The sequence below is a fragment of the Eptatretus burgeri genome, chromosome 7, assembly GCF_056783735.1.
Source record: "Eptatretus burgeri isolate ZD-2024b chromosome 7, Ebu_testis_v1, whole genome shotgun sequence".
NCBI lineage: Eukaryota > Metazoa > Chordata > Myxini > Myxiniformes > Myxinidae > Eptatretus > Eptatretus burgeri.
Genome location: NC_140967.1, coordinates 92,002,140 through 92,027,716, shown reverse-complemented (window position 1 = coordinate 92,027,716; position 25,577 = coordinate 92,002,140). Strand labels below are relative to the sequence as shown.

General features: G+C 40.8%; 1 protein-coding gene across 1 annotated transcript in view; it reads right to left on the bottom strand.

The window, feature by feature from the left end:
- LOC147023793 (sharpin-like) overlaps positions 1 to 25,577 on the bottom strand; it is a 74,121-nt gene that overhangs the window by 22,603 nt on the left and 25,941 nt on the right. Inside the window, exons 4-6 of the mRNA XM_085889595.1 lie at positions 12,692 to 12,833; positions 5,342 to 5,435; positions 4,753 to 4,915 (exon numbers count right to left, since the gene is read on the bottom strand). Of these exons, the coding sequence (XP_085745721.1) occupies positions 4,753 to 4,915; positions 5,342 to 5,435; positions 12,692 to 12,833 (399 nt within the window). The remainder of the gene's footprint in view (positions 1 to 4,752; positions 4,916 to 5,341; positions 5,436 to 12,691; positions 12,834 to 25,577) is intronic.

Below are 25,577 nucleotides of genomic sequence, written 5' to 3'. Positions count from 1 at the left end.
ACGTTTGGCTTGACCATTACTGGCAGATTTGTAGGGGACAGATGTGTAGTGCTTAATGCCATTCATTTTTCAAAAGTTCTGAAACTCTGAACTCAAAAATGACGATCCATTATCTGATACAATGGAGTTTGGAATACCATGTTGTGTGAACGTGGTACGTAGAGCTTCAATTGTTACAGCAGAGGATGAGGATGGCACCATGAGAGCTTCAACCATTTGGAGTGGGCATCAACTACGATAAGGAAACGCTTCCCTTGAAATGGACCAGCATTGTCAATGTGTCGCGTGGACCATGGTTTTGATGGCCACAACCACATGGCCAATGGAGACTGTGGTGGTGTCTTGGCATGGGCTTGACAAGTGTAACAATGGCATGCACTGGACTCGATGTCACTGTCCAAACCAGTCCACCAAACATGGGCTCGGGCAAAAGCCTTCATGGTGACTATGCTGGAAGAGGAATGTGGAGTTCAATGATAATTTTCCAACGGAGTTTCGGCGGAATTATCACTTGGCTACCCCAAAGCAGGCAGTCTGCATCAATAGAAAGCCCATCCTTCCGGATGAGGTACAGTTTTGCCCCTTCTGGTAGTGATGCCCAATTACCTGACAATTTGTAACAGTGTTTAATTTGTGACACATCTGAATTGCTATTGGTAGCACAAGCAATCTGCTTAGCGGTTGCAGGCGCCACATCATGAATGATGTTTGCCATGAGATGAATGATATCGCCAGATTGTGGAGGTTCTGGGATGGTTACGGGAAGCGGAAAGCGACTGAGCACGTCAGCACAGTACATTTCCTTACCCGGGCGGTAAACCAATGAATCGTCATAACCGGTGAGGGTCAACGCCCAACGTTGTACATGACCTGATGATGTGGCAAGAATGGCTCTGGTTTCTCCCAAGAGGCCTGACTAGGGTTTGTGATCAGTCTCAATGGTAATGTGTCTTCCAAAGACATATTGGTGCATCTTTAAGATGCCCTAGACAGACGCTAACGCCTGTCGTTCTGCTTGAACATGACGACGTTCAGTGTCAGATATGGTTTGTGATGCATACGCAACAGGCTATAGATTACCAGTTCCATTTGTTTGCAACAACACACATCCAACACCATATGAAGAGCTATAACAACTGAGAATAAGTTCCTTGGATGAGTCGTAATGGGCAAGTAACGGCGAGGAGGACAGCATGGTTTTAGTTGCCGAGAACGCTCTTGTTTGGGCAGCTTCCCATTTCCAGACAACACCTTTCCTGAGGAGAAGATGCAGAGGCTCGATGGTTTTGCTTTGTTGAAGCAGGAAATTACCAAAGTAGGTCAACATACCCAGGAATGCATGAAGTTCTGAAATGTTGTGGCATTGGTGCATTCGCAATCGCTTCAACTTTGCTCGGAGAGGGCAAAACGCCTTGACAGGAGATTTGATGACCCAGGTACTCAACTTCACGTGCCATAAAGGTACACCTCTCATGCCTTCGGCGTATCCCAGCATGTGACGGCCAATTGAGGACTTCGTTTAGGTTCTCGAGGTGTTCATGTGACTTGCCAGTCACTACGATGTACTCCTGGAATACGACCGTCTTTGGGACAGTTTTCAATCATGTCTCCATCTGGCGTTGGAAGATTGGTGCAGCAGAGCGTATGCCAAATGGGCATCTGTTGCACATGTAGAGTCCTTGATAAGTGTTGATGCATGTATAGGACTTGGAATCATCATCCAGTTCCATTTGAGCATAGGCATTGGTCAAGTCAAGCTTCGTGAATGTCTAGCCACCCATGAGAGTGGTGAACAGATCCTCTGCTTTGGGCAAAGGGTAGCCATCCAGCTTTGAATAGCAGTTGATCGTCGTTTTGTAGTCCCCACAAATGCACACTGTTCCATCTGCTTTGAGTATTGGAATGATAGGCGCTGCCCAGTCGGAGTCCTCGACTGGTAAGATGATGCCCTCACTCTGCAGGCGGTCAAGCTCATTCGATCATTGTTCCCATCATGTGGGGCACAGGTCCAGCCTTATGGAACAATGGCTGAACATCTGCAGAAACATGAGTCCTCACTTTGGACCCTGCAAAGGTGCCAACACCATCGCTGAACAGGCCAGGGTACTTGTTGAGCAAGATATCGTAGCCAGCATCAGAGTTGGAGACTGTTTACGTCACTCCAATTAAGTCTGATTATTCGTAACCAATCTCGGCCTGAGAGGGTTTAGAGGTCCTTCTCCACGCACTATCAGTCGTGGTAGGACATGAGTGTTGTTTCCATATCCTCGAGTTACATTAGCTGAGCCAACCACAGGAACCTCCTCCTTGATGTATGTTCGCAAGTCAGTAGATACAGGCCAGAGTGCAGGAGCCTTTCTCAGAGGGTCGATGGAGGTGAACTTGCTCTCGCTCATAATTGATCTGGAAGCACCGGTATAAACTTCCCTCCTCACCGGCATCTTATTGATTGTTACATCAACTATAATTTGAGCATTGGAGCTCTTTGTTCCAACAGAGAAAACCTCAGAAAAGTTCCTCCCTCGATTATTGGCTGCAGGCTGTGCTCTGTGACCTATCGTCCGCTGCATCAGCGTTCACCTCAATGTGATAAGCAGGAGACAAGTTCTTCAACTTGAATCGAGAATGACAACACTTGAAGTGTCCCCACTTTCCACAGTTGTAATTCCTGCACCAACATTGGAAAGCTTGATGATTACCACCACAACGCCAACAAGTTACCCCAACCTTCCAGGTACATTCAGAAATGTCAGGAGGTGGAAGTGAATTTGGTGGCTTGCTAAAAATACGTTTGCTTGTAGCCAAAGGTTAACTTGTTAATCGATGGGTCCTGCTGGATAACTTTTGACTTGTTCGAGATCACACGCAGGCTCTCGGCAGTTTTCATACACACAGTGGCTATTTCCATGACTTCAGCCAAATTGGGGTCGGATTCAGTTCGGAGTTTCCGCAGAATTGAGTCGTCATTGATGCCTATTATAAAGAAATCACGAAACGTCTCTTCGAGTTTATCTGTAAACTCACAATGTTCGGCGAGTCGGCGTAAATCAGCCACGAACTCAGATGCTGACTGACCATCTTGATGATGGTGGGTATAAAATTTATATCTCGAGACGATATTACCCGGTTTCGGGTGATAATGTCTTTTCACGAGATTGACGAGCTCTTCATACGACTCGTCAGAAGGTTTGGCTGGGGCAAGAAGATCTTTGATGAGGCTGTACGTCGGGGCGCGGCATACGGTCAGTAATACAGCTCGTCGCCTTTCAGCCTCCTTATCGGTGTGCATTGTTTGCCACGAAGTACTGCTTCAGACGATCGGTATAGTCTTCCCAATCATTCCCCACTGCGTAATCTTGCAATATGCCGATGCACGGAGACATCCTCGTCGCCACTGTAATGTACTCAATGGACAGGGACGAAGGCTCTGAAGTGGGAACAACAGGTTTAATTTGGACACGGGCACAACACAGCACAGCATCAGAACATAGGCAGGTCACATGACTACGTAACCACACCCCGATGCACCAATGTATGCATGCATTATCATAAACTACTGATACACCTCACTGTCTCTCCAGACTCTCGAGTATTGCCTCCCATGCAGAATATTCTCTCTCTCCTCGGCAGGCTTTCCTTCCATGGGGATGGCCCCCATTAAAATAAACATACATCTTTGTTTCTGGGCTCCACAGCCCACTGCGCCACCATGGCCGGCACACACTGGTCAGAGATATCATAATTAGCCTTTCGCACACATGACGTGTGCCTCCGCGATGGGCAGTCCTCACATAGCCCAGTCAGAAGAGGTTTTTACATCTCCATAATTAATTAATTGTCTACCCGATCTATAGATTACATATGCACTGCCTCAGCTTCACATGTAACAAATGACTTACTCTGACAAAACCCTGTTACATGGTAATCTAACCTACGCAAAAAGCACAGACCATACTATGCTTGCCACAGTGTTGTAATGGATCCTTCCCCCCTCTTAAACGTAACAATATATACTGCACATTAGATGGAACCCATGATTGAAGTACACAGAAAGTCACCTTTAGTTTGGCAACATGTGCTTATCCTAATAAATATACTTGCAAGATGTGTTGATCATCTCCCAATAATGTGATCTGGTTTGAACTCTAAGTGTTTCTCATGCAGTTTCCATGCCATTACTAATGTTTTGCTCACCCACCCCATGCACATGGGATAGCTGAACTCCGGATAATTGAATAGTGATTGGCCCGAATTTGTGCACGGGAAAATGGAAACCCCACTCTTTTACAACGGCTTCCACTTCCCTACACTAGTAATTTAATTAAGTATTCACAACAATAAAATGGTGGTCATGAAAAGATCAAGCACAGCAGAAATCAATAAACTGATCTACACATGATAATTGATGGAGGGAATGAACCACTACGGAGCCACAAGACAAAACACGCATTTGTCTTGTACTACGGCAACAAGCATGGACCAACTAATGGATGGGTCGAGATGGTTGGGGTTACAAATAAATAAATAACCCTTTAAGGTGGACATTGGAAAATAAAGCAAAGTAATTTGGGGGTGGGATGGCACCCTCTCCCAAATACACAACACACACTTCTCCCTTTAAAAATAAACAAATAAATTCCCTGAAATTCTGTTTCCAGTGAATATTTTCATTGTTGAGTAAATAGGAACAGCTTCAGCAACAACTTTAAGCACATTCTAAAAATCATGGCTTTTTACACCTTTTCGACTCACTTGGCTGTTGCTTCCTCGATAATCGTGTACTCTTGACATACAGGTACGCCACATGGCCGTCACGCCGCACACCGTAGGAGTACAGGCTCCTCTCATCCTTCATCATACGCCCTGCTAGCAACCACAGTTGACTGTCCACTGAGAAGCCAAATATTTTCTGAGCCTGAGAAACGAAGCACCGAAACATGAAATGTCGCCAATGACACACCTTTGTGCCTACTTGTCTTGAAAGGTCTTTTTTCCCCCCGAAAAAATTGTAACTTCTTGTAAAATCTAAAAGGTGAATGCTACATGGTAAAGACTAGGAAAAATAGAAGAAGACAAGGATTCAATGAATCCTCTATCCCAACTCCTCCTCCAAAAATAAACTACCACCCTCTTCCTTGTGGTTTAAACAACAACAACAAAAAAACATTGACCTCATGAAAATTAAAACGCTGTTTTTGAATTTACAAGAGCAGAAAAATAAATCCCTTCCCAGGTTGAGAGCCATGTTTGCGATGACACTCGTCTCGCACATTCATCAGCCAGATTCTAATACATTTATCAGGCAATTCCCATATTGTTCAACAGCAGCAGAAGAGCTGACCTCTTTCTTCAGTTGAGCGATTGTCATGTAGGGTGTAACAGTCACCCTCACCATGCTTGCCGATGTCGCAATATCCACAACCCCAACATTCAATCTGCGTATAGACATGTACACATGCTGTGAACATAAAAACTTCAAGATCGAAATGAATTTTAAAGAACAGGGTGTTGCAAAAAGACTCAGACAACTTTGGTTGTTAATATATTTAGAACCACAAATGATACAACGATACCCTTTGGTTTATGTGATGCAGAAACTCATAAGGTATTGTGCACACCAACAATACACTGCAATGTGAGCTCCATTTGTCGCGCACAGGACATCAAGGCGGAACACGAGTTCTTGCCATGTTCAGCTCAGCATGTTTGCATCCACCAGTGTGCATGCAGCTGTGATCCACGAACGAAGATCCTGCAGGTTTGACACCTTGGTGTTCTACGCATCATTTCTGATAAACCCCCACAGAAAAAAAATTAAGGGGGGTTATGTCTGATGATCACGGGTGCCAGGCGATTGGTCTGTTTCGGCCAATCCAGCGACCTGGAAATTTTTCCATTCTGCACGGCTTGAACAACCAAGGTGCAATGAAGGGGAGCACCGTCCCGTCCTGTTGAAAAATGATATTGGGTTGCAGGTCTTCAATCTTTGGGTAGGCGAATCTTTCCAACATGTTCATGTAAATTGTTCAGGTCACCATCCTCTGCAAAGAAAAATGTACCCATCAAGTGGTCATGGCGAAGGCCATGCCACACATTGACCTTTGGACTATCACATATGTGTTCCATGATCACGTGGGGGTTTTCAGAGACCCAGATCCTCACATTGTGCCGGTTGACCTTCCCCGATACATGAAAGCAAGCTTTATCTGTGAACATGACCTTTTTCAGGTAATCTTCGTCATCCTCCATGCAAATGAGCATTTGGGTCCGTCCTTTGGTTTGCGCTCCTGTAGAATCTACAACTTATTGGCATAAAGCTTTGTCTTTCATGAAAAATCCTGTGTACAGTGGTGGTTGGCGGTCCGAGGTTCTCCAGATGCATGTCGGATTGATTTTCTGGGACTTTGTTGAAATGATTCACGTACTCGTTCAGCATCTAAGCTTTCTCCTGTAGATTCACCATTTTATTTTACATTAAACCACCAGACCTGAAAATAAAGAAAACCTTATGAGTTTCTTTTTCATATAAAACTAGAAGGGCACTCGGTAGAGCGCATACCTGCGCTACATAATGCCTGATCCACAAGAACATATCGGACCCAATACATTTTTGAAATATGTTATACAGTACGATATCGTTTTTGGCCCCATCTCAATGGTGAAGAATCACTATAAAAATTAAATAATTCTCGTATCTGGATCTGGATCTTCACCAAATTCCAATCAATTCATCCTCGTCACACACCCAACGTGTCCACCAAATTTCATGCAAATCCGTCCACAACTTTTTGAGATATCGTGATATATATCACTTTAGCTCTATCTCTCAATGGTGAAGAATCACTTCCAAATTCGAGTCGGCGGATCCAGATCTTCACCTAAATCTAATCAGTTCGTTCTTGTCACCCACCCAACCTGTCCGCAAAATTTCATCTAAATCCATCCACAACTTTTTGAGATATCCTGCACAGAAAGACAAACAAACAAAAAAAAAAGACGTCATACCGAGCACGACACTTGCAAAATCCACCCCCCTCTCCAAAGGTTGCCATGGATACATCAAATTGTCCATTTCATTAAGATTAAAATTGACAATCTTAATCAAAGCTCTGGTCAATCGGATAAAAATTGATTATTTTTCAGCTTTAAATTGATAATTTTAGAAGTTTGACCTTGAGTTGACCGTTGACCTTTTGACCTCAAATAGTTGGTTTCTCAATCCATTGACGCAATAGGAAAATCTTGTTCAAATTTGAAGTCAATCGGATGAAAAATGTCAATTTTAGAAATTCGACCTCAAGATGACCTTCGACCTTTGACCTCAAAATCAATAGGTTTCTCAGTTGACACTGCCTCTACCACTCGGTAAAGTTTCATGACGATTGGTCTAGTATTTTGACCTGTAGGCGACAGACAGAATAACAAAATCGACTAACCAATATCAAGTAACAAACAGACAGACAGAGAGGTGAAAACATAACCTCTTCACCTTCGGTGGTGGAGGTAACAAAGGGTATCAATGTATCACTTATGATACCAAGTATATTCACAACCAAAGTTGTCCTGGTCTTTTTGGAACACCCTGGTACTGTATTTGGTAACAAATTTTAAAAATAAAAAATTCTCGCTTGCATTGCAATACATTTTATATGAATCATGAGTAGGCTGATAGATTGCCTTGAATTTAACTTCTTGATCAGTAATCTCTATTCCTGATCAGTGAATGACATCACATTAGTGGAACATTCCCCACGAAGGCGAACCGTTTCTGAGAAAGAGTGCCTCAACTTCGTTCTATAAACGAGCATAGGCACTCCCGCCGCCCTCCATGCAGGAGTGCCAATCTCAGCCAACCTGCAGTGGGAAATCGAAAGTGGTGATATTCCCACAGTAACACTTTCTCCTGGAACACACTCTACACTTGGAAATTTTTTTTAGGACATAGTCAGTGCTCACTTAACGTTGTAGTCGCATTCTTGAAAAGTGTGACTTTACCTGAAAAGACTGTAAGCGAATCCAATTTCCCCATAAGAATTAATGGTGCACTGTACTGAAGGATTCCGACATTCACGGAGGGATGACGTTCCTGGAGAATTTTTATGAGGGTTTTTTTTTGTCTTACATGGTTAAGGCTGGTGTGAAGAGTGATGACAGAACAAATCAGGACACAACATAACAAATGGAACCTCAGGAGAAAGGGGAAAAACCAACAGCAGGGCGGAGAGAGGAAGTGGATGAAGACGTACAAACAAGGGATGCAGGTAACAATATGGGGAAAGGGAGAACCCAAAGGGTGGACAATATGGATACAGAAGCAAAATTGTGTTTGACCAGTTTGTGATTTTGTCAAGGTCTGAGGAGAGGGGAGAGGCTTCTGCCTGTCTGTCTGTCAGAAGGATGAGAGATGTGACGGCTGAGAGTGGAGTCGTCAGCAAAGAGATATAGAGGATTTTCCACAGTCAGTGAGATTAGGAATAATATGGGGCCGAAAGCTGCCTTGGGGTACTCCATCATCGACAAGGAGAGGGGATGAAAGGGTTCCATTGAGAGCCACACATTGACTACGAGAGGGGAGGAAGTCAGTAATTCAAGATTGGAGTTGGCCTTGGATTCCATAAGCAGACAGGTTGGAGAGCAAGGCAGGATGTTGGACTGTATCAAAAGCTCGAGATATGTCCAGAGAGACGGCTATGATCTCATGTCTGATATTGAGGGCCTCCACCATTGTTGGGAGAGTAGATAAAGCGTGTCCAAGGTTAGTGACCAGGTCTGCATCCAAATTGATGATCTCAGATGAGGCTGTTGGAGAAAATGAAGGATTTTGTATGAACTGCGATGATGGATTCCATGACCTTGCTGATGATTGGAAATACAGTGAGGTAATCGGTCTGTAGTTAAGGGGATCTGTTTTTGCACCTTTTTTAATGCAATGCAGTGATGTTGGCTGATTTCCAATTTCCCAGGTGGATACAAGAGACCAGTCCTGAACTGAGAGTCCCCCTGGGGGGGGGGGGGGAGGAGACGGAGAAAAAGCACGAATGTAGAAGAAGGTCACTTTACAACCCGCAAATTCATGAGGTCCATGAATAGCAGGGTCCGATGGCACGACATGTACTTTGGGTGAGCTTATATACAAGCATTTACAGTACGGTTTATTCTGTAGCTTTATTAAAATGAGGAAAACCATTGGTTTGGTACTAAATTAGAAGTAATACGACACTATAATGAATGTCAAATGACTTTAAATATGTTCTCTCAAATAGATCAGCGACTTAATAATGAAACAATGTTAACTGGGATGATGTTAAAAGAGGACTTGCTATACTGCAATCATATTTGGCCTTGCTGGACACCACTAAAGTTTTGGTGATTGTGATGTAAAAGACAGTGATCAATTTTGAAAATAGTAACATGCATATATATATATATATATATATATATGCGTATATATATATATATGTGTATATATATATATATGTGTATATATATATATATATATAAATATATATATATATATATATATATATATATATATATATATATATATATATATATATATATATATATATATATATATATATATTGTTGTGGTTTCTCACCACTCCGGCGTGCGAGCGACTGCTTTTAACTAATCGCAGCCGCACGCCCACCGGACGTGGCAAACCAAGTTGCAGCTTTCGGATAAACGCCGAAATCCAGCTCCGGGTGTGTGTTTTAATCACACTGTAAATCAGCCAACTATTCTGTCCACGCGCGACAGGGTCCGATCACCGAATTGTCGATTTACCTAAGTATGCGCGCAGACAGAAATGCCGGGGATTTACACCTCAACGGGACCTGCTCGAAACGAGCCGCTTTAGCAGCTCGCTCCGTTTTCGATTTGCCGAGCGGTGTATATCGCCAAGTCCCGCCGGATCCGATTACTTTATCAGCTATTTAAAAGCCAGCTAATATCCCGAACGCAATATGGCAGCTCAGTTGAGGGAAAGGACGCAACGAACAGGTCAACATTCACACAAGGACATTTATTTGTACACACATAAGCAGTCATACACGTATGCAATCATGCAGTCGATAAAGCAATGGAGGAACGAGCTAGACAAAGAACTACCACCGTTCTATTATCATGTACACATTCACTTAACAGTTCATTACTTGACGGACAAGGCGCCGACATTCATACAAAGAAAAATCCCAGGAAAGAAAAGGGCAGAACTGGACCTCGTGGGCCTTTAATAGTTCATGGAGCTGTGGAGACCGCAGGAGCTCCGAGAGGCCATGCTGGTTACCTGCCACCTTCGTGGTGACTCGCTGGTTGGCCCTCGACGTTTCGTCTACACGGCAGTTGGCACTGCGCGACTTGCTTGGCCCAGGCCCTGCCGTGCGGCCTAGTGGTTCGGGCCTAGCCGACGACGCCTCCGAGGAACGAACGGGCCTTTGCTCTTTTGAGAGTTGATGCTCTTTTAAGAGCCCGCCCGTTCCTCAGCGTTGGCGATCTCTCTCCGGCTTTCTCCACTGACTCGCAGTTCTGCACGGCACGGCAGCCTTGGCTGTGCTCCGACGACCCCGATTGCCCTCCACTGGACTCTAACCTTGCCGGGCTGCTGGCTTCTTCCGACTCGACGCCAGCTCGACTCCAGACTTCCACTCTCTGCAGCTCCCCGACAGACTGCTTGCTTGGCGTTCAGCACGCCTTTTTATGGGGTCCGTGAGTGAGTTTGATCTCTCACCTCTCACCCCCCCCTACCCGCTGGCTCCGCCCCTTTTGCGATTCTGATCCGATCTCTTCGCGAAACGCGGAGAGAGCGGACATGGTAGAAATCAGCCGTGGAAAGCGGACGTTGTATAAATCATCAGCTCCCGCGTCTGTCGACGGAGATGGCGCTCGTCCGTGCGATTCGCCGTGGGTGGCAAAAATATGGCGGCATTTGTGGAGATGAAGGTGAGGCGACGTTGTGGTTGCTCTGTGGTGGGGATGGCGTGGTTGTTGAGAGGCGGTTGTTGAAGTAGTGGTTGTTCCAAAATAAAGATAGCAAAAGAATAATGGCTGACTCAAAGATCACAGCCCGGCTACACGAATAAATCCCTTCAGACATCGGTGGGGAAATCTATTCTGAACACACACTTATCGACATAACTGATCTCTGGGAAACCTGAATGGTGTTCTGTGAATTTCCACAACGGCAACAATATATATATATATATACATATATATATATATATACATATATATATATATATACATATATATATATACATACATACATATATATATATATATATATACATATATATATACATACATACATATATATATATATATACATATATATATATATACATACATACATATATATACATATATATATATATATATATATATATATATATATATATATATATATATATATATATATATATATATATATATATATATATATATATATATATATATATATATATATATATATATATATATATATATATATATATATATATATATATATATATATATATCCATATATCCATCCTGGTGTTGGCGCAGTGGTTAGGGCAGCGGCTTGGGATCCAAAAGGTCCTGAGTTCAAGTCCCGTTGGGCCACTGAATTAATACATCAGGGGGTTGACTCAGCCTGTCATCCTTCCAAGGTCGGCGAAGTGAGTACCAGTGTACTGGGCCGGTGTATACCCTGGTTAAAATAGGTGTACCATATCCCTGTGTCGTAAAAGGCAACCAGGGATGCATCAGGAAGGGCATCCGGCGTAAAACATGTGCCAAATCACTATGCGGATCATACGGATGATCCGCTGTGGTGACCCCGAACGGGACCAGCCGAAAGAACGAGAAGAAGAAGAAGAAGAAGAAGATACATACATACATACATACATACATATCTTCTTCTTCTTCATCTTCTTTCGGCTGCTCCCGTTAGGGGTCGCCACAGCGGATCATCCGTATGATCCGCATAGTGATTTGGCACATGTTTTACGCCGGATGTCCTTCCTGAGGCAACCCTGGTCGCCTCTTATGACACATGAAATATGGTACACCTATTTTAACCGGGGTATTCACCGGCCCAGTATACTGGTACTCATTTCACCGACCTCAGAAGGATGACAGGCTGAGTCAACCCCCTGGTGTATTAATTCAGTGGCCCAACGGGTCTTGAACTCAGGACCTTTTGGATCCCAAGCCGCTGCCCTAACCACTGCGCCAACACCAGGCTTATATATACATACATATATATGCATGCATATACATACATACATATATACATAGTGCTTATATTAAAAAAAAAACAAAAAAAACATATCATATAAAATATATCACAGAACCCATGGAGCTTCACATAAAATAAAGAGGGGGTTGGGGTTGATATTCTGTATTTGAATGGTTGTTTTATTCTAAACTAGCAGATATACTTAAGGATGGATGATGGGTTGGAATGGCATTTAATGAGAAGGCCATAGAACAACAACAACCACAATCCCGTGATGAACGGAATAAATGCAGACATCAACAACAATCCCGTGATGTTGGGCTTCAAGTGGCATCCCTCCTGCACCCCCTCGTAAAATAACCACAAACCTCAGGCATATACAAATCTGGTCTGGGATGTGAGGGACTGAGTACTGATGCCTGACCTTGATGAACAATCTCGCATTGCACAATTCGTTAAATACGACTCACATGATCTTGCAGTTGGGGTAGAGATTCTGATCCGGTTTGATGCAGAGCCTCGCACCGCTTTGAGCAAGCCTTGAGGCTGCCTGCTTTGCACCTTCACAATCCCCTTCCCTGACTGCACGGACAAATTCCTGGCAGATCTCGTCTGGGAAATACAAGTTGATAGCAAAATGTAGCAGGTTAGCCATGTAAATGGTTGTCATTGACATTCAAACTAGAGTCCAATGCATCAATCAAGTTTGCATCACAACAAATCAACGAGAACAGCACTCGACAGAGCTTCCGCCAAGCTGAACAGTTCATGTTTTGTATCCCATTGATAGGCCAAATCTGCACCAAAATCTAATTGGCTTGTTCTTGTCACCCACACGTCGTCCATGTCCATCCATAACGTTTTGAGATGTCATGTTTCATCTCGTTTTTGGCCCTATCTCTCAATGGTGAAGAATCACTCGAAATTCTTGCATCGGATCTTCACCAAAATTGAATCAATTCTTCCTTGTCACACACCCAACCTGTCCACAAGTTTTTGAGATATCTTGCTCACAGATAAACAGTGGTGAATACATAACCTCCATCCAGATATAGTGGCGGAGGTATTCACAAAACTATGAGAAGGAAAATTAAAGTTCAAAGGACACGGGATATAAAATGGTGCGTTACTTCATCCAGGGCAGACTTTCACATTGGACTTGACCAAGTTTTAACATCTTCATGAATTAAAAAAAACAAAAAACCTCCGAATCAAAGAATATGTACAATTACATAATTGACAATGTTGGGATACGAGAGGAAATGTTCGCACTTGTTTTTCAACACATGCAGGAGGTCTAACCTTAAAAACTCATTTCATAGTATGAAAGAGAATGACGGGATGAACACCTCAGGAACATTGGACAATCAGAATTCTTCGTTTATACCCAAAGAATAGTGGACCCTTGAGTGGAATACATAACCTACATACGAGGAGTCACGAAAACTTGCAATTTGATGCCATTTTGCATCCATCGAGCACGTCACGTCGAACCTGCATCCATTGTACATGAAGCCTAATGTGTCCGTTTTCTAATCAATCTGTCTTTCTCTGCACCCAAAAGGGAGATTAGATGACTTAATGCTTTATTTCCATTCTTCTGACGCATCAGAATAAGCATACAATCAGATGGGATCGATTTAACCTTAAAACATATTGTTGTAGATTTCTGCCCGTCCGGCGTGCGGACGACCGCCTTAAGCCCAATTGCGGCCACGCGCGCCCACCAAACGAGCAATCTAGTCATAGCTTCCGGATCAACGCCGAAACCCAGCTACGGGTGTTTTTAACACACCATAAACCAGCCAATCCCTCTGTCCGTGCTACAGGGTCGATCGCCGAATTGTCGATGTACCTAATTATTCGCGCAGACAGAGATACCGGGAGTTTATACCTTGACGGGGCCTGCACGAAAACGAGCCGCTTAAGCAGCTCGTTCCATCTGCGATTGCCGAGCGGTTTGATATCGCCAAGTCCCGTCGGACCAGATGTACGTTTTATCGGCTTTCGCTTATAATCAGCTTGCTAATATCCCGAACGCAATTATGGCAGTTAATGGCAGAAAGTGACACAACGAGCAGGTTAACATTCAAACAATGGGGACATTTATTTCAACACACGCAATGCAATGAATGGGGGGATGGGGAAAAAAGACACGAGCAAAAACCTACAGCCGATATCTATTATGCGATGTACATGCACGTACAACAATTCTACTTAAAGGACAAGGTGCCACAGACTTTCATCCAAAACCCCAGAAAGAAAGAACAGGGCTCGTGAGCCTTTATAGTTGCTTGGAGCTGGGATGACCGAAGGGGCTCCAAGAGACCGGGCGGGCTACCTGGCCACCCTCGTGGTGACTCGCTGGGTCCTGGTTTGGCGACCCTCGGTGTCTCTGCCCGCACTCCAACCTCCGAACTCTCCACTCCCAACTCTCACCGACTCCGAGCTCCACACACCAGCTCAACTCTGGCACTCTCCACACCAATTCAACTCAACTCCACTCAACTGGACTCCAGGCTCCAAACTCTACTGCAAGCCCAACTCAACTCTGGCTCAACTCAACTGCCAACTCACCAACTCGCTTTTTTGGCGTTCCAACGCGGCCCTTTTACCGGGTCCGGGGCGTTCACCCCTCCCTTCTCGGCGTGCGGGGGAAAAATCCTAGGAGTGATCGGGTTGCTTTTCTTCTTTTTGTAACCGTCACTTTTGTTTACCCGTTCTGAGGGACCCACCCCAACCGTCAATCCTGTTTTCGTCCCAGAATATCGGGCAGGAGTTGTTGTTTTTTTTGTAGAGGAGGGTCGCTGTGTTGTGGAGATTGACGGGGTTGTTGAGATGCTGTTGTGGTGGTGGAGGTGGCATGGTTGTTGAGTTGTTCTTTATTGTTGTTGCTGTTATTGTTAAAATAAAGATAGAAAAGAATAACACTACCTCAAAGATGCACAGCCCGGCACACGAACAATTCCCGTTTATACATTGGTGGGGAAATCTAACCTGGAACACACACTTATCAACATAACTGATCTTCGGGGAACCTGAATGGTGTTCTGTGAATTTCCACAACCGAGGCAAAATGAGGTGTGATGCGCGAGTAAAGATTCACACTGATGAGTGCCTGATTTGAGGTGTACAGAGCGTGTGAGTAGAGGAAATACACAGGTAGCGAAAGAATGGATAAATTTGAAAGAAGAAGGGGAAGAAAGAAAGTGAAAGACAGAAATGGAGGGAGAGTAGAGATGAGAAAAGATTACAATTGTGAGAAAAAAAAAAAGAAAAAAAGAGAGAGCTTGAGAAGACTGATTGAGTGCTCTGCTCGAAGGAAGGTCCTTGGCTGCCGAAGCATTTTATTGGCAAGGGTAATTCTTCTTTTGTATGCAGCACAAGAAGACTGCGGGGTAGCATCGTTGGCTGAGGGTGCGGCAGCTCTGCTGATGCAGTGCCCTGTGAAGGTTAGGGCAGGAATTTGGAATTTGTTCAGGATGTCAGGGTTAGCTTGCCCACTCTTCGCGAAGGACACAATGGGATCTTTAACGCCCACCAATGAATGTTGGCGGACAGGACACCCGTTAAAATGTCCATCCAAGGTACGACGCACACATTAATGAAACACCAGGATGATAGTTTATAGCTGAGTCTGGATTACAACCAAAGATAGACAGCTTCAAGGCGGGTGTGCGTACCTCTAGGCCATCCTGCCAGCCCATAAATGGCAATACCGATTATACATACATACAAACATACATACATACATACATATATTGTTGCGACCACGGGTACCGAGACACCAGCTTGTCACTCAGGGGGATTAATCCCCGATTGTCCTCGGTAGAGCCGGACCTGGGGCCACCGCTCACAATTAACACTCTGGTATGGTGGGTTGTTTTAGAACCACAAACGCCACCCAGTTAACCACGAGTTCCAGTGTCCACCTTCTAATCATTCCGTGTAACTGGAGGTCACGTGAGTAGTCGATTAATGGGGTTTCTGAGGCACCCATGCAAATGAATGGGGAAAACTATGAATTGATCCCTGAAAACCCCTAAACAGGAGGCTAATTCCTCCCATACAAATGTAAAGGGAGAACTCTCTGACTCGAGACCCATCAGGGCAAAAATTACCCCCATGTGGGGGTGAAGGTCATCTCTATAATACCACAAGTTCTCAATGTTCAGTTCAGGTAACCACGAAACAGTCCAAACAAAACAGTCTAACCGTTTAGATTGAAATAGTTCAGAGATACACTAGGATAATACTACTAATGACATAATTAATAAATATGTATTGTTCATTTAGTACCCGGATTAACACATCAGAATCACCAGTAAGTGCAATAAGTGGTTTTCCGGTCCGTCCACTCTCTGGGGACATTTCACTTCTGGTTGTAGAAAAAAAAACGAAAAAAATAGGCGTAGCTCTCGGAGATTATGATAATCCTGTAGATTATTCTTCACTGATTATAATGCAACTTTCAGAATGAAAATTGGTCAAGTATTGATAGAGATATTGAGGTTTGAAAAATCGTGAGAGCTTGCAAATTCATTAATTATTAATTCCACAGAAGTTTCGTGACTGCACAAAGTAACATGTCAGGTATGAAAAAACATTTTGTATGCCAGATTCATTAATCATTAATTATGGAATGTACTCATTGATATATTAATCAGAAAGCCCGAAGCATGTAGCATAATTTATCACTTATCCCCTCATCCGGATCTGTGGCCTCGCCTCACAGCCTGCAGCCCAATGTCCGCCGGTGATTATGTTAGATATCGGCACGATCGAGAGGAGCCTACAAATCATCCCTGCTGATGCACTGAATTGATCCAATTGTTCGGCCAGAATATTCATTGTCAAGATGTTGCGTGATTAAATCACCAATTCAGTCACTCAAATTTATACCGCCGACATACTTCTTAACAATCACCTTCGCCCCAGAAACCACAGTCAATCTGAACCATGCTGGCCACTGCTCAGCCGCCATGACCGGACTACTGCGCAGTTTGGTTAAAGATGACTCGGCATTTTGGCGCGCGCACGAAATTATATTTTGAAAATAAATGCCGACATTTACATTTCGGGTTTTGAAACTTTTGCACCTTCGGCAGAAAAAGTATAAATATAAAAGGCTAAAAATGTGTTTTATATTTATATTTCATTTCTCCTTCCTTCCTTCTTTGCGAATCGCATCGGCGTTTTTGGCCATCTTCCAGATCACATGACGATCAAACGGGAAGGAAATTCAAAAATCTATCCGGTTAGATACAAGATAATATTTTTAACTATCATAATCAATAAACAGTTGCCGAATATCTTGTAAAATGGCAGACGAGAGAGGTTTTGAAAATGGCGATTTTTATAACTTACGTGACCTTGTGACCTCGTCCCTGACCTTGAACCTGGACAAAAGTTATATCGTTGTGCAACACTCATCGACCTCTACCCACATACTAAGTTTCATTAAGATCGGAAAGAAAAATTGACGGACGTACAGACGGACGGACATTTGGTCCGGCCTTATTAGGTCATCTCGGTAGAGATGACCTAAAAAGAGAAGTATGATTTTCTACCATACAAATGTTTCGGGAGAACTCTCTGACTTGAGAGCCATCAGGACAAAAAGAGAAGTATGATTTTTTGCCATACAAGCTCATGTTAAATTGAGACTGTCTCAGGGCCCAAAAAAACCTCATACAAATTAATAGGGGAAGCTTTCTTGCTCAAGGCCCATCAGGTCAAAAGAGGAGAATGATTTTCTCTCCCTCTCTGACTCCACTCAAAGAGTGAGCCAACGAATATTTGATCATGTTCTATTTGAAGTAATAAATTAATTTTCCTATTACATTCATCACCATCGAGTATGTTCACAAATATTATTTTAGAACTTAGTTCTTGGTCTAAATATCTTTGTTGAGCAGAGATAAAATGATAAACTTCTCTTAATGCTCTTGTTTGACCACCTCCTGAGCCTCAGATTATTTTTTGCATAAGCCACGCCCACTTTTCATAATCCCTGCCCACTTTTCATGTTTTCATTAGCCACGCCTACTTTTCCTAAGCCCTGCTCATTTTTTCTTAAGCCCCCCGCCCACTTTTCATGAGGTATTTTTATAAGCCCCGCCCACTTTTACATCATTTCCAGTTAATCTCTGACTCACAAAGAATTCACTAGAAAATTCTAGAATGTTATGTTTTTGAAAAATTTCCCAACGATGGCTTGCCTGGGCTTGCCCAAGGAATTTTCAAAGAATCCTCCATTTAAAAAAAAATTCTACATTCTAACAACGTTACAACATCTGACGGTACAAAACAACATTACATCTGACTCACAAGGCTTGCCTGGGGTTGCTCAGGGAAACCAGTCTTTCTGTATAAAAGCTTCAAGCCCAGACTCCATTTGAATCATATTTTTTTACTTTCACTGAAAATGGAGTACTGTGTTGAGCTTGGAGTTCCACTACTTGTATGGAACTAAACCTCAAGTTGATGAACTGGATTCAAACCTCTTATCTATTGAGGTAAGATTTTATTTTCCTATTTTCAAAGTTTGATTGAAGCATAGACTCATTTAATAATTAAATCACTTAATTAATACATTATTATTTTCTCTCACAGGAAATTGTATCTGAAATACGAAATGAAAATACTGCTTTTGCCACAACTTGGGACGAAATTGTCAGTTTGGTTGAAGACCTTATGAGCGACCAAGACCCACAGAACGAGCTCGTCCTTGATGACCCAACCAAAGAGTTATACCTTGGAGACCAGCAAAATCCTGAAAAAGAGTTTCACAACAATAGTACTCATTGTGAGTTATCAAGACAATACCCACGGAACAAGTTATACCTTGATGAGCCAGAATACAAGTTTTACCTTGGAGACTCACAAATTTTGAAAAAAAAAAAAAATCAGGAAATGAGTTCTGCCTTGATGGTTTAAATAACTACGTTGGAGACTCGGGAAAAGGGTTCTGCCAAGATGGTTCCAAATATGGGGCCTACCTTTGAGACTCACAAATTTTGAAAAAAAATCAAAAAAAAAAATCAGTAAATGAGTTATCCTTTGTGGTTTTAAATGTGAAACCTACCTCAGAGACCTCACAAATTTTGAAAAAAAAAAAAAAAAAAAAAAAAAAAATCAGTAAATGAGTTCTGCCTTGATGGTTTAAATGACTACCTCGGAGACTCAGGAAAAGGGTTCTGCCAAGATGGTTCTAAATATGGAGCCTACCTTGTTTGAAGACAAATTTTGAAAAAAAAAAAAAAAAAAAAATCAGGAAATGAGTTATCCCTTGGAGACTTTGTAAGTTGGTTTTATTTTGGAGACTTGAAATGTGGGTTCTGGCTTGATAACTCACAATGTGATACATATCTTGGAAACTCAACAGGAATGTGGTTATACCTTGAAGACTTGGAAAGTTGGGTTTATTTTGGAGACTTGAAATTTGGTTTCTACCACTCTTTGGGATCTAAACCTATTGATGTTGTTCTTTGTTGGATGGTGCTTGATGAGAGTAATATCAAGAAAGTTCTGGGAAAAAATGCAGGAAAGTTCTTACTCCCCCTTTCTACTTCATCAAACCTGAAAGCCTAAAAAGACAGAATTGGAAGAAGAAAAAAAAAAACATAAAAAATATATATTGTTGAAATCTTCTTCTTCTTCTTCTTCTTTCGGCTGCTCCCATGAGGGGTCGCCACAGCGGATCATCCATATGATCCGCATAGTGATTTGGCACCGGATGCCCGGTGTAAAATTGTTGAAATACGGATTAAAAAAAAAGACATTGTGTTGGGCAAGGGTTGGGGTTGAGATTTTGAATGTGAGGGTTGGGTGGGGGTTGAGAATTTGAATGTGAGGGTTGGGGTGGGGTGCTTTACGAATCGTGCTTCCACAAAACTCATTCTCGATACCAAGTGGATAATATTCTTCCTTACGAGACTGATTTAATTGTTCCAGGTCTTCTTGGTTAATTTTAAATGACCAATTATACCCTAAATCATTCATATCATACCCCCATTGTTCTATTCTCATACAAATGATATGCCCTTCTTTATAAAAATTTATTTTAATTCGAACTGTGAATTCTGTATGACCTGAAGATAAAATCAACACTTCTGTATCTTTGGAATACATGGCCGTTTTATTTAAGGATATATATTGTGATAAATCACTTAATCTCACCAAGTCATTCGCGTCAGTCGGGGTTGGATAATTTTATAATTTATAAGCATTTTTCATATTAATATTTTTGGTTATATTATATTTATGTCGTTCAGCCTGTGCCTTTGTGTAATAATTTGATAAATCAATATCCAGTTCTTGGGATACACCAAAGATAGAACCATCTTTTCCAACATAAGTCATTTATATTGGATTAAAAATAATGTCATAAAAATTTTTATTTTTGTTGAGTTGAAATAACACATAGAGACATAATTGACCACAACACTTGGAATTTAATTCTTGGACTTGAAATGTTACATACACACCATTCTGTAAGAATTTTATGACTTCAACAGGTGGTGGACGACTAAAACTATCAAAATAATATTTGTCTTGACTATTAAAAATACAAATCCAATGAGAACCGTTCCCATTATTATCTTCTAAGTTCATACTAATATTCTTTGTATGTTTAGGCACGTTTGTTAATTCATCTCTCATACAAATAACCACATTATGAATGTTTAATTTCTTACAATATTTGACAAGTTGTAAATTTGATGTTGTATTCTTTCCAAATTCTTTAAACCACTCATCAATGCTCATTTATTTATGAGAAAGATATAATCCATTACCCCTTTTAGTGAATTTTACACCTGCTTGTGCGATCGAAGAAAGCATATCTCCAACTAACAATCTCGCTTTATCAGGCAGACCTTCAAGTTTTTCAGCAAAATCTACAATTCCACCTCTTCCACGAATTTGTTTCTCCAACTCTTTGTTATGTTTTCCAATTCTTTTTGAGCCCGGAGTTGAGCCTTCCTTTCCCGCTGTTGAAATACTACCCGTCAATGCTCCAACCGCACTTAAACCAGCAAATAAAGGAATTAGAAAATGGGAGAAATGGGAGAAAGACGTTAATCGTACAAGGCTTTTGATTTTTCACACAAGACAATAGTTTATGAAGATTGATTTGATGAATATATACCCCAGTTGGGACTTTGCCACTCATTTATTTAACAAAAAAATTATGTGAGACTAATCATAACACCATTATCTGTATTAATCTGTGATTCTGTTTCTTCCAAAAGCAAACAATATGCATCAACTTCTTCACTCTCTCCTCTTTCAATGTATTGGGAAGTATCCACTCGATTAGACTTTATAGTTTCCTTTTGAGCACTCAGGTCAAACGCATAGATTGTATACAAACTTTTAAATGCTGTCATTTCCAAAATAGGTTCTTTATTTCCATTACTTTCACACACCTTTTGGTAAGACTTGTATGCTTCAGCATAATCATTTTTTTCCCCAATTAATTTCCAATCTATCTCGTGGATAAAATGTTCCATCTGGAGAAACACGAAGTTGTTTCACCTTAGCATTATCACTCAATGCATTATTCTTATCAGTAGCAGTATCGCAATCTGGTTTTTAAAAAATAATCCACAGATATCGTGGCTTTCCTTCCAGAACACCCAAATTCCACGTGTAAGTGGTTTGGTTTAGTTTAACGTGTTGACATCTTCTTTTGAGGTATGATACACTGAGTGGTTTCTTTGAGTTAAGTCTTCCATTCAACATCTCTTCTGTTTTAAGATTAGGAGTATATTCACTAATATACCAACTCATTTCATCAATTACAAATTTATTCTGCTCACCAAAAGCACGACCAACACCAAAAAGTAATCTATTTTCATTATCATTCCTTTGTAGTTGAAATCTAATTTTAAGACCATACAGAACTTTATCATGATCACAAAATCCAAATATACCTTTAAGAGGAACTGCCACAGTAAAACTATTAACTGCTTTTGTATCATCAGTATACGTTCCTTTCCATTGAGTATATCCAGGGTCTGTGGTTGTTCCCGTTGACATATCAGGAATAAAACCTTCGACAGCCCCCTTTCCCATTCTATCGCTGAATGTATATAGTGTAAATTTCATCATTTCAGATACAGCAGAGATATAATCAACCGCTTCAACTTCTTGTGTTCCAATGTACAAACAAACACTATCAAACATTTTCCAGAAGAAATCATTTACGAGTGTAGCGTTTCTGTTATTCCCAGCCTTAGTGAATTTAAATTTACACAACAAGAAACTTCGGATAGATTCAAATAGGTTTGCTGATTATTTATTTCAAAACTTTTTCCATCTGGAGAAACACGAAGTTGTTTCACCTTAGCATTATCACTCAATGCATTATTCTTATCAGTAGCAGTATCGCCATCTGGTTTTTAAAAAATAATCCACAGATATCGTGGCTTTCCTTCCAGAACACCCAAATTCCACGTGTATTTCATCACTTGTCATTTGTCATTTGTCTGAACTTGTCATTTTTCTCGGTTATATTAAATAAGGTATTATAAGTTTCCATGGACAATAAAGATGCCTCATATTATTTTGTTGAGTCAAGTTGTAGTGGGTATGGGAATGAAGATGTGTGGTCGCTTGTTGTGAAATCTCATCACCATTTGCATTCCAGTCTGTTCCAGTTATTGCATTTACCTTGAAGTAATCTTCTTTTTTCATGGAGTTTGAGATGATAATAGTATCATCCAAATCATAGATACTAACAATTGCTTCCATACTTTTATTTATTTAGGAAAAAAGATGTTAAAACTTTTGAAACCCTGACCCAAGTATTTGAATTATTTTATGTCGTTCTTGGGGAGACAACTGAGTTTTGCCTTTCTTAATTTCTTTTATTGCTTGTAATTTATGAGATTCCTTTTGGGCATCTTTTATGCTCTTTACAGCACCTGCTACATTTCCCACAGTAGAAGCAGTTGAACCAATTAGGTCTTTATGTTTAAGAATATAGTTGAACCAATACCCATTAGAGTATCAATTATCCCATCTCCTCTAAATTGATGTCCGACACCCCTTTGTCTCTTAGGTTTATAGTATCCTCTAGCGAGATACATACCTTCGCCCTTGTAGTATGGGGAAAGGAACATCCCATCCCCTATAATTATTGTATATTTTCCCAACTCGTGTTTCCTCACAATAACCATCGTATTTATTTATTGGAAAACTTCACGTCGGTGAATTCTGATGAATATAACTTCTCCATTAAAAGAAATCATACGATTATCTTGGTCGGTTATCCTAAAATTTACTCTGTGTATGGTTTTTCCTGACACAGGGAGATAAACCAAATTTTTGGGTTCCATATTGAATTTATAATCAATTGGGGTTGAGTATGCGCTGAATGAAAATATTGAATTTGTTTTTATTCCATTATTATAAGCACCATCAATCAAATCACAGTGAATTAACACCGAATTTATTCCTGAGGATATTTTAATGACATTATCACTGTAAAACATCCCATTAGTTTCAATCTTTTTTGAGGAGAAACCCAAAAACTCCAAATGAATGATCAATTGTGAAATCAACCTTGTAGTTATTTTTAAGTTTAATCGTTGATTTTGAAGTATGTTTTTGAATATCTATAACAATATTTTTTGGTTCATCACCGTGTTCTTTCATAAGACGAGCAATTTCGGAAGATATTTGAGAAATCTCATATGCTCCGGGTGAGACTGTTATCGTTTTGTATCCACTTTCCGGATTATAACTAAACTTGTCATTTTTCTCGGTTATATTAAATAAGGTATTATAAGTTTCCATGGACAATAAAGATGCCTCATATTATTTTGTTGAGTCAAGTTGTAGTGGGTATGGGAATGAAGATGTCTGGTCGCTTGTTGTGAAATTAAGACTAAGGATTGTGCTTCTCATCATATTTAATATGAGATAAAATGTCTTTATATTGATATTTATGAATTATTTTCATGTTCATAAACTGGTCTAAAATGGCTGATGCTTCATTAAAACAACTGTCATTTCCAGCCTTCTTACTACCTAACAATAATAACAGTCTATTAACTAATTGTGATGGGTCATTTGGAAGAAAACTAACACCTGAACCAAGGATACTTAAAGCCTGAATAATGTGCTTCTCCTTCTCATTCTTCCTACTTTTACCAGAAAGACTAACCCTATAATTAAGAGTGTTCAGCAGATCAATATATACTCTATCATCATTATTTTTCTTATCCAATGGTTTATCAAAATACTTTGATTCATCCTTCACAGTTGAAGCTTGTCTTCCATCTTTTGTGAGAAGAAACATTAATCTCAGAGTTAGTTTAACAGGGGGTTGAGCAGACCCCAAGAACCTTAATTCATCATTAAATATCAATACCTTTTCTTGAACAAGATGAAATATTGCTGGTTGTTCTGTTGGAATGAGTCCTGCTTTGGTTTTTGATTCCACTGAATATTCCTTGTTTTGAAGAGCATTCACAATATAATCAGGGGGGTGATTAATCTCTTCCAGTTGTTGAAATAATCCTTCATCATCATATTCTAATTCTCCGATATGCTCCAATTCTTCCTCTGTCATTTGACTAAAATCTTTTAACATTTGAAGTTTGTTAGGAGTATATTCTATTGTGGGAACTGTGGAAACATCTACAATTTTTTCTTGGCAAGTTTTTAAAAGTGGTTTAAAAAATTTCCCTTGTTTTTTTTCAAATGCTCCTTCACCCGTTTCTGTCTGCGTTTCTTCTTTATGTCTTCCTGTTGTTTTACAACTTTTGAAACAAACTCTTGATGTTCCTTAAATCTTCTTGCTCTTTCTTTCGCATCTATTTAATTATTGGAAAATATCATTTCATGAATTGTAAAGATCAACAGGGAAATTTTCCTTTTCTTCATCATCCAAGTAGATGTGTTCAAATAAATCCTTTTCTTTAAATATTTCATCAAATTCTTTATTAACATTAATACGAGTTGTAATTTCTTCTTCACTCATACTTGCATCTCTGCTTTTCATACGTTTGCGTTGAGTTTCTTCATCAACATCAAAACCGAATGATAAAATCTTCACTCCGCTCAGATGTTTAATAATTTGTTTCGTTCCTTCTGGATTCGTTTCTAATATCCCAAGACCACCAGATTTTAGTTTCCTTAACTCACTCTTACAATGTGAATATTTTGTTGTACCAAGAGAAACCTCCTCAAATATTTGACCTTCATTCCTCAATCGCATATATTCCTCCACTGAAATATAGTGATAATCTTCACCTTTTACTTCTCCACGTATTATTGCTCTCGTTGTTGTTGATACAATGCGTATCACGGGGTGTTTTTTAAGTAAATTTACAATATTCTCAT